The sequence below is a fragment of the Meleagris gallopavo genome, chromosome 4 (assembly GCF_000146605.3).
Source record: "Meleagris gallopavo isolate NT-WF06-2002-E0010 breed Aviagen turkey brand Nicholas breeding stock chromosome 4, Turkey_5.1, whole genome shotgun sequence".
NCBI lineage: Eukaryota > Metazoa > Chordata > Aves > Galliformes > Phasianidae > Meleagris > Meleagris gallopavo.
The window spans coordinates 4,128,528-4,139,066 of record NC_015014.2 but is presented as its reverse complement, the minus strand read 5'-3'; the positions used below and the strand labels follow the sequence as shown (position 1 = coordinate 4,139,066).

General features: G+C 37.0%; 1 protein-coding gene across 1 annotated transcript in view; it reads right to left on the bottom strand.

Annotated features, from left to right (window-relative positions):
* Positions 1–10,539, bottom strand: part of TLL1 (tolloid like 1) — a 110,713-nt gene that overhangs the window by 33,224 nt on the left and 66,950 nt on the right. Inside the window, exons 10-12 of the mRNA XM_031553249.1 lie at positions 3,543–3,645; positions 1,565–1,681; positions 385–530 (exon numbers count right to left, since the gene is read on the bottom strand). Coding sequence (XP_031409109.1) covers positions 385–530; positions 1,565–1,681; positions 3,543–3,645 — 366 coding nt within the window. The remainder of the gene's footprint in view (positions 1–384; positions 531–1,564; positions 1,682–3,542; positions 3,646–10,539) is intronic.

Genomic DNA, 10,539 nt, shown 5'->3' with positions numbered 1-10,539 from the left:
AAAAAAAACCAGAAGCCAAACATCCCAATGTTTTCTTTCAAGATTTCTTTTTTAAAAATAAGATTCAGCAAAGATACAAAATCCCTATTATTTAATGGGATATTAAAGCAGACTTGCTGAACTGGATTACGTATTTGTTAAACTGCAACAATTGCCAGCACTTGAAACATTCCAACTGAAATAGCATAGATAATATAAAGACCTTTAATCTTCTTGAAAACTTCTGCAAAAAAAGGAAGGTCTCATGGAGAGCTGAATTGGATTCTGGATGTTTTTTATCGTGGAGAATTCATGAATTCCCAAACAGGTTTAAAAGGATTTCACTTTAACGTCACTGCCATTTATCCACTAGATGGTTTTCTGAGTTAGGTTAAATCAGTTTACCTCAAATGCTTGAAAGGTTAATCCTACATTGTAGTTTTCAGACACTGTTATTTTCCACACGCATTCCTTCATCGGTCTGTAGTCATCAGGGTAATTGGGAGACTGGATCTGGCCTTCGTTTTTGTGGATTTCACCTCCACAGATCGCTGGTAAAAAGCATGAAATTCAAAGTCAATAATGACATTTATAGTTCCCAACACCCAAACTGACATTTTTACGTCCCTCTTCTTTTTAAAACTAATGAGAAGAAAATGTTTATAAATCTAGCAAGGACAAATTATTAACACTTAGTCTACAATACATATTTCAGTTAGCGAATGCTGTAGATCACCATTTCTAGTAGTGCTAAATGTGTTTATAATGTTGAAGAAGACTTTGAAATCACTGGTAATCTATCTGAACCTATATATTTTATAGAATATAATTAAATGGTCAAAATGATGTTTACTTTTTGTTCACGTTCAAAATATATTTAATATACCTTCTCCATTAGCATTTACTAACGTTTAGAAAGAGAAAAATAAAAAAGAAACCTTATATTTTATAATAGTCCAGACATTTTGGCCGACAGATTATCACTACAAGTTTATACTAAATTTGAAATAATATTTCATATTAATAACAAACATTTGCATGAAAAGTAAATGCACTTTCTCAGGATCCATACCGATAGCCACACGGAGAGCTGTAAACAGGAATCTAACCCTAGGGTTTACTACCGTGGATTCAATATTTAAGAAAGCAGGCTCTATTTTAAACAGGTGAATGTAGACTTCATAATACACTCAGTGTGTGGGAGTACCTCTTTATTAAGTTATCCCAGAGCATATGGAAAACTTTAGTCAGATTTTCTGAAGAATGAATAGAAAGTACTCAAATAATTATTTCCACACACTGAGCACAAGAACACGAATATTTAGTTAAGTAAAGAACAGGCAAAAATTATTACAAAAACTATCAGTGATGTCCCTGAAAAAGAGGTCATCTGACATCTGATCCCAGGATGTTTCAAAATGTCTCATCTACCAATTTGACGTATTCTACTCCCTTTCAGTATTAAAACACCAATTTCGTATTACTATTTCTGACTATATGTATGCATATGTGTAAATATACATATATTTACTTTTTCCAAAGGCATCCAGAAGCAGGTCATTTTTTAGTGCTGTCAGACACTCACCTTCATAAACTGCTGCAAAGCCTTTTCCAACCCAGTTGCTGCTGCTACGGAATTCAATCCACATCCTGCTGTCAGAGGACGCGAGGACTTCTGGCAGTTTGTCACCACAAAACCTGCCTAAAAACATGCAACCAGTAACTGCATTTTCTTCTGCCTCAAACGCTGCAAACATTTACACATGTGTTTAACATTAGAGAACATGAGTAACATAACCAGCTCAGTGGAACTATTCACACACTTATGGCCGAGCACACGTGTTTCTGCCCATTAGGACCTAAATACACTAAAGATTTTATTATGAAGTGTTTCATTGCTGTCAGGCTAACAAGTCAAAGTAGAAAAACTCGAGGGAATTAAGTTGAAAAATGATTGTTATAGATTGTTCCTATGTACACAGACCCGGGCATTCTGGAAGGGCAGAGTAAGTGCTAACCATGAAAGGGTGTAACATCCAGGTCACAGTAATGCTGCTCATCGTGTCTCAGAGATTTAAAAACTAAAATCCAAATGACCCTGGACTATGTTATCCTCTTATTTCAGCCTAGGTAGGTGAAATCTCCATTTATCTAGGTGATAGAGAAAGGGTAATTAATTACTGTTTGGTATTGTTTTCTCTTTTCTTTAAAATAAAAAATAAAAAATAAAAAATAAAAATAAAAAGAGGCACTACCATTAAAATTCTTTCCTCTGTATCTACTTCCATTTTATCTTTCTACACTTGTTTTTAAATTGTGGTTGTGAAGATGCAAACAAATATTTTAGTCTTAATTCTAAAAACAACAACAAACCTGACTCAAGAAGTTGGAGACTCATGTTTCTTACAGTCTGAAACCCCCAGATTCAATTGTTGAAGTCCACAGAATGTCTAATATAGTCTCTGGATTCAACTAGTGTTATTTATTCTAAGTCTATGGAACTAACAAGGAAAGGTCCAGTTATGATGGGGAAAATTTATCCTTCTTTGACAATTTAAAAATAAAGGCTTTGCTATTTTAAGTCATACTGTCCAGAGAAAAGGACTAGTACACAACCCACAGGTGAGATGGTAACATATACAGAAATCACTTGGGCAGCATGAAAGAAAGCTTACAGAATCATATATACTGATATTCATTTAAAAATAAAAAATAATAAAATCACTGAAATGAAGTTCAAAATTAGTATTTTATCCCTTGGAAGAATTCTGACCTAGACTTTGATTCCCAATATGTAGAAGTTGAGATTTGGGTGCTTCGTATAAACTACATGCTATCTGAAGTTGAAATTAATCAATAGCCATCTGTTTTTTTTTTTGTTTGTTATTGTTTTTTTAAATTCAAGAGTAAAGCAAAGATGTGGACACAGTAGGTTTAGATCTAATGGCAGCATGATGGAGCACGTAATCTCCCCACCAACCCTCTGAATTAACAAAAAGATACCTGCAGCTTCCCACACATTACCTAAACTCTCAAGACTTAAGTCATTATTGTTTTGCATGTTCTTCACTGCTTTTGCACTGAAGAAGCAAAGAATATGCAAGAGTAACCTATTTATAATTTCAAAAGCACAAGTACAGAGCTGGTAAGTACAAATTGACAGTGGGTGTTCACACCCACTTTGCATGTGCTCATCACATGCTCTATGGATTCCCCGTCAAATGCGCTGCAGCTCTGTAATGATGCTACTTCCACATTTCTGTAAAACATCTATGAGAACACCCATAAGCAAAGCAAAAAGTTGCATGTTTTGTAGTTTTCTTCTTTCCACACATGAAGCATGCAACATAGTACGTGTACTGACAACAGCTGATTGTAGGGAACACTTGAGATTTGAAGTCACGTAAACAAGGTATTTTAGAGTGTTTGTTCCTTTCCCACCTTACGTACGTTCTAGGAAGCTAAAACTAACTCACAAGGGTATTACAGCTACAACTGCAAGCAGTAAGTCCACTGAACTGTATGAGCATGGTAAGTCAGTGCAGCAATCACAAATTGCATACCAAGCAGAGGTGATTTTCTCCAGTAGCCATCTCTTACTTCAATATAGTCGTACCAACAGAGACTGCTTTTGTACAGGTCCATCGTGGTGAAGTTTAAGACAATCTAAACCAGAGGAGAACATGTCAGTAAACAACATATGATTCATACTGGAAAACAATCCCAACAGCAATCTGCAGATCTGAAGCCAGTGGCCATCCTTAATAGGATCTCAACTGCTTAGATAATTAATTTCAATTATTTCTTATAGTAAGTAAAAATTTATGGGAATATTAAAAATTTTCTATAATTTCACATAGTTGAGAACATACAAGACAAACTTAGTTGCTTACAAGGAGGATTTCACCGAAAAATAGGAATTTGAGAACATAGCAATATGATTTTAAGTATGTCATTTGACAATTCTCTTGCCAGTCCATTTTCCATTCCATTCTATGATTATAAGCTGCAAAGACAGGTGTAAAATTTTTGTTTGTTTGTTTTGTTGGTTAATGTGTGTTTCTGTTCAACAACAATTTTGACATTTTTTACTTTCAGGGAACTTCTATATTGAGGATGGTGGACCATTAAAAAAAAATTTTTTTTAAAGAAAAAAAAAATTGAAAGAAATGGTACATATTTTCCCTTTTCACTCAGACTTGTAATGAAACTACAGTACAGCTTTTAATACAGAGATCTTTGCATTATCTGGAATTGGAATTCAATTTTTACTGAGCATATCTGAAAGTGGGCATATTTTCAATACATAATATCAGGAGTACTGTAGACCATCACATTATCTCACTTTGTTTTAAAAATACTCATCTTAAACCACCATAAAGTTACACTTTTAACAAAGAAGTAGGTTTTAGTCTGATCATAGGTTCACACTACCTACAGGCTGGGCTCCAACTGACTGGGACACTGTCAGCTTTATGCCCTACAATTTCAAGGATAAGTTAAAATACGAAGATTAAGAAACATTCATATTATGTATTATGAAATCATTTCCAATTCATATCCTTTAATTGGATTTAAGTATATTGGAAAAAGAACACATCTTCTTTGAGAACATTTCCTCAGTATACATTAATAAATATTTCAGACTAACTATGAAAATCTTCTTTACTCACTGATGAGCATTAAGTGGTTCTATTTTTAGGTTTGATCCGGGGAGCTCACAATTGAAACCTGCTATTATAAAGCAACTAGGAATTGCCGCACAGCAGCAAATACCTCAGTGAGCAAAAATATATCTCCATGGCAGCCTATGAAGCAGCTTGTGTGTCAACTGGCAGGATAGGAATTTACCCCTTGTCCAGAGGCAGGGAGGGAAATATAGCATCGTAATAATGGGCCCAGATAGCCATACTGGATGCTTTTCTTCCATCTTTTCTGAAAGAACCACGCGTCTCTCCAAAGAAAATGACGTGTTACAATATTAAGGCAAGAAAGGCAAAAAATTTTCAGACTGTTAAATTCTCAAAAGAAAAACAGCTATCGGAGGAAGCTCATTTAAAGCTCACATAAATCCAGTGGTGTGGTTGTGCAGGTTAGAGAATGGAGTGTTGAGGCTGAAGTTCCTCCCCAAACAACATTAATGGAGGTATAATCTTCCATAGCAAAACCCTACATGCCTTAGCACTGAACTACCAGAGGGTTTGCTTTAACTTACTTTTCACAAACAAGAGAGTGCACGCACATTCAGTTACAGTCTCAAAAATCTCTTTAGCTTTCCACAGAGAACGGAAAAAGCTTCTGAATGTCTTAAAAGCCATACTTTATCTTCCACCATCACAGAAATGCTGGCTGCATTCTGTTTGGGTGGAAAACCAAGCTCACGTGCAGCTTTCACCTTTACTACGTTGATGCAAAAGGTAACAGAGAACATCTGTGAAGCTGCACATAAATCCCAATAGGCAGAACTCCCATACAGTGAGGCACATTAGCATTGGCAGCTGCAGCCTTGTGGGATGAAGGTATGAGCCATGAAGCATGCCAAGGACCATCAGGATAGCACTGAATAAATGGATACCTGTTCTGATGATTGAATAAGACCAAATGTTTATACCCACAACATGCTACCACAACCACAAAGTCTCCAAGAAGGTTGCTTAAACCACAGTCTGCCTCTAGCACTGTGTTCTTCCTGGGAACATCCTGCAGGCTGCTTTGGAACATTTTCAGGGTAGCAGATGCAAAAAATTAAGTCTGCTCTCTTAGTCTCACATTTTTAAGCAGAGAACGTATGCTTTGATGTTAGTTTGACACTTTGGAAACTCCACAACATTTAGACATTACATAATATATAATAACTTATCTCCAGAACTGGTATTGGCCCTCTGGATCATAAAGACCCATAACAATGAATAGTCATGATATTGTAGGCTTCCATTCAGAGATTCAAGACAAAAATGGACTGATCTGAAATCAAACACAATTGCTGTGTAACCTCTTCTCTCTGTATCTGTAATAACCACAATAGAAATGAACATATTTAAAATTATATATATGCATTCCTTATACTGAAAAGTTTTCAGAAATAGATGTTTTCCTTCTGAGCAATATTCCAATATTCATATTGCTTGGCTTTGGGTATAGATTTCCCTTCCCTGAACTTTGAAAAACAGAGCTAATAAAACCCTAATGAAAAAGAAACAAACAAAACAAAACAGTTTTGAATAATAGTATCTTGTCTTATGTAGATATGAGATGTGCTCAAAATTGGGATTAAGAAAGAATGAAATGCTCACATGTTTAATCATTTGGTGAATTATAACAATTAGAGTTTTCTTACAGAAGCTACAGCAAGTAAATCAGAGCTATTAAAAGCTAGAGCAGGTAAGAAATTCAGAGGGAACAAGGAGAAAGTTTTCCCTGTGGGGAGAGGAGGGCTGTTTGTTTGTTTATTTATCTTTTTAATGAAAGCCAGTAAGTAAATCATCCTCATTGTCACTGTTTAACTCCTAGAACATGTACCATTGAGACATCCAAGACTTGACTCGAGATGTCCTGTGCCTCTGCAGGTTCTGTGAACTAGACTTCAATACTGTTTTCCCATTTCAGATGTACCTATTCAGGTTAAGCAGAACAAACTTCAATGGCAGAGGGCTAACTCACGTGATTCAGGTAACACACTCCAGATGCACTGCCAGCAGATGAAGTACTATACCCTGTGTTTCTAATAGCCTCTATCTTAAATACATCTCTTAAGCTATGTCTTTCTTTGGATAGTTTTCTTTTTTTTTTTTCTCCATTTACCAGTTTTTCACTAGGCCCTTGGTGGAGAATTATGCTTTAAAAAATACTGAAAAATCGAAGTCTTTTTCATTCCACTGTTACTATGATATTTGACAGAAATCATTCTACAAACATTCAGCTTCCAGATCACTGTGCTTTTTTGTAGGTCTCAAAATAGCATGTGTCAAAGCATTAGCTGAACCCCTCAGTTGGCATTTACTAGGCTAGTGTAGATGGGCTATCAACATCTTTGTATGTTTCTTTCAGTCTACACCTTCTGTTTCATCAAATTCACTGGATGCAGACTTCTATTGTCTCCCAAAAAGGAACCTCACAGCTCATCTCCTTCCCTTTGGCTACCAATACACCCCTCAAACTTCTCGTAGCTTTCCCTGATGTCTAACCCCCCAGAGGATTTTGCCTTTACAACTCGGACAACATGTACTGGTATTATCAGCATCCCAAACCATTTACTTACCATATTAGTTAGCACAAAAAACACACAGATCCAGCTAAAAGTACAATCATTTGTGTGCCTCCCTCTGCTTCATTTTTCTCTCCAATATCCAAGTGCTATTTAAATCTACCTCTGTTAATGAGTGGCAGAGGCATCCTGTATATTATTCCCTCATTCACAAAGCAAGTTTGTCTATCCTTTAAATCACAGAATCATAGAATTCTTAGAGTTGGAAGGGACCTCTAAAGGCCATGTAGCCCAACTTCCCTGTAATGAACAGAGACACCACAGCTCCATCAGGCTGCCCAGGGCTTTATCCAGCCCCACCTTGAAAGTTTCCAGGGATGGAGCATGAACCACAACACTAGGTAACCTGTTTCAGTGCCTCAACTCCCTCACTGTAAGAGATTTTTCTCTTATATCTAAACTAAATCTACCTTCTTTGAGGTCGAAACCATGTCCTCTTGTTCTATCATCACAGACCCTGCTAACAAGTCTGTCCCCTTCTTTCCTGTAGCTCCCCTCTGGATAATGATAGGCCGCTCTGGTTCTCCCATATCGCCTCCCTGACTTTCATTTGCATTAGCATCACTTCCAGAAGAATCTGTTCCATGATCTGCCTTGGCACAGGGGTGAGACTAATAGTTCTTAAGGTCATCTTCTTTGCCCTTTTTAAAAATGGGTATGATGTTACCTTTCTTCCAGTCACCTGGGACTTCACCTGATTGCCATGACTTTTCAAATATCATAGGGAGTGGGTTGGCAACTCCGTCAGCCAATTCCTTGTTTCCTTTTTAATCTATCTTTTAAATAAAGGCCTCACAAAATGTTTCTTCTTCTTGGCTCATCCATTTGCAGTTCAGATTCCTTCCAAGCTATTACCTTCTTTTTCTCCTGAGTTTCTCTGAACGCAAGTAGGTAATTCTGTATTTGTAATTCTGTGGGTACGTATTCTGCAGATTCTACTGCCCTTAGCAGTCTGCTGTCCTCTTCCACCCATGCCAACCTCAACCCAGCAGTGCAGGCAGAGGCTTTCACAAGGGGGAGTATTTTTCTCTAATCAGACACAGACAGCTAGGTTAAGGTCAGACTGCCTCCCATGGCTGCTTAAGCTAACCCAACTGGTTTTGTTGGAAGCAGATCACGGAAGTCACATCCTATTCCTCCTCCAGTGGCTCAGATGTTTACAATCTGGAGGTCTCTGACCAGTCCGGCTGTAAGTTTTCCATTTTTCAGCTCACAAATGAAACATCACCTTTCCCTGTCTTCTGTTAGCAAATCTGCCTCCCTCCAAAACTTAGGCACCAGGACAGAATTGGGAAAAGGTTGATGTTACTTAGGTGAGATCGTGTCACTATCCCAAAGAGCTACTGAACACGATCCATTAAAATTTGTTGAGCCTCCTTAACAGTCTCTCTCTCTCTCTCCCAAACCATATGAAACAATCTTCACAGCTTTTTCTGACTCTGACATGCCAAAGTATTTGATGATACAGCAATTCCTTAACATTAACCAGAATTCATCAACTGTACATAAGCAGAACCCTCAGCATGTCACAGCATGATTTCTGGTCAGCAACCAAACAAGAATATATAAAATTCTATTCTACAGTTCTGGAAAGTATTTAAAAGAGCTAAAGACAACGTAGAGTTTCCTCAAAGGAACAGACAGCTGAAAGTCTTCATATGAATGGCAATCAGAGAGTGCTAGTCAGCACAATTAAAGAATTACTGATTACACAATTGATTTAATTGTACTACTGCCCCTTCAAGGAGACTATCATACCTCCTATTGCCTAGGATATATAGCAAACACTAAGTAGTACAAAGTAAATTTTCTCCTGTGGAATTTTTTCCATTTCAACCAAGGACTTATCTGTCCTCTCTCATCATTAATTGTAAAAGTTAATGAAAAAATAGAAGCTAATGTAGCTAATTGAAAGGGGACAGATACAGAAAAGCACTGGCACAGTTGAAATGCCTCGTGTCAAAAATATCTCTCCGCACCAGAAGGAGATATTTGCTCTGGCTGAGGGCGTACAGTGTTAAAAGCACCATCCTTCCAGAGAGATTTTTCTTTCTATACATATACTGTGTACAGCTGGCAGCACATACAGCTGTTTACTATGCAGTCTTAAATCTTTGGAAAAAGTACAGGCTGAATGAACCGCCTTGTTTTAGTCATAGGGACGTATTTTAGATTGGGCTGGCAGTTTATGACCTCTATCAATAAAACAATTGATTGCTGCAGCCACTGTATACTACTGCAATCCCATCCTTCTTTGAATTTCCTGCCAAAGATCAGAGGTGCCTCTACTTATAGCAAGCAGCATGGATAGAATAGAGCCCTTTAAACTATGCTCAAACAGTACAGTGTTAAATCTCAGTAAATAAGAGACAAGAGCTAGACAATCTGGTCCGATGCTTTTTCAGTTTATTTTTAGGTGACTAAAGTGCTCACTGACATTTCAGAACATGATGTGATGTACTTGTACATACTCTAACCCCCATGCAATATTTCTGAGATCTGCTAGGGTCAAAACAGCAAACAAAAGAAGATATAAATTTAAATATACATCTATTTCCCTTCATAACGTTAATGTTACCAAACATTTGCTGAGAAAACTTGTGATCAAGCACAATACATGTGTTCAAGGTATTGTGCTACATGCATTAATTAACATTAATATCTCTTTTCTGCTATCTGATATTCACATCAAGTACTTGCTGCAAATAGTATCCTTTATTTCAAATAAGATGCTATTCCTGTGGGAATAGCACTGACAAAACAGATTTTTTGGAACTAGCACAAATAGAATTTACGTCATTCTTGCTGAATTCTGTGGAGACTATGAGAGCTTGAGGTCAGAACAGTGCCCTACAGACAGGACATATCACGTCAGACGGCAACTAGAAAACAAGATTTCATCGTTTTATCCATTGGAGGGGAGGCTAGAATGCTAAGGGAGCTGGTCTCCTTACACTGTTGATTTTGAGAGAGAGGCTTAAGCTCGTACAGCTCCAGTAGTGGTTCCAATCTCAAGACATGATAATAGTATTACAACTGTATTACAGTTGCACTGATGTCCACAACTACTTTTGCACAAAGTTCTGAGTATGTTATAAATTTTACACGTATTTTCCATCCATACATGAAAATTATTTCCAGAAGCCAATAGTAACTGTAGATGAATACTTTAATTTTTTTTTAACTGAGAAAAAGGAAAGAAACCTAAGCCACTTTGGTTGTCAATACGCAGTGTCTAAGAAGCAACACAAATAATGGGGATATAAAATTACCTATCCAGATAAATTTGCATCTTT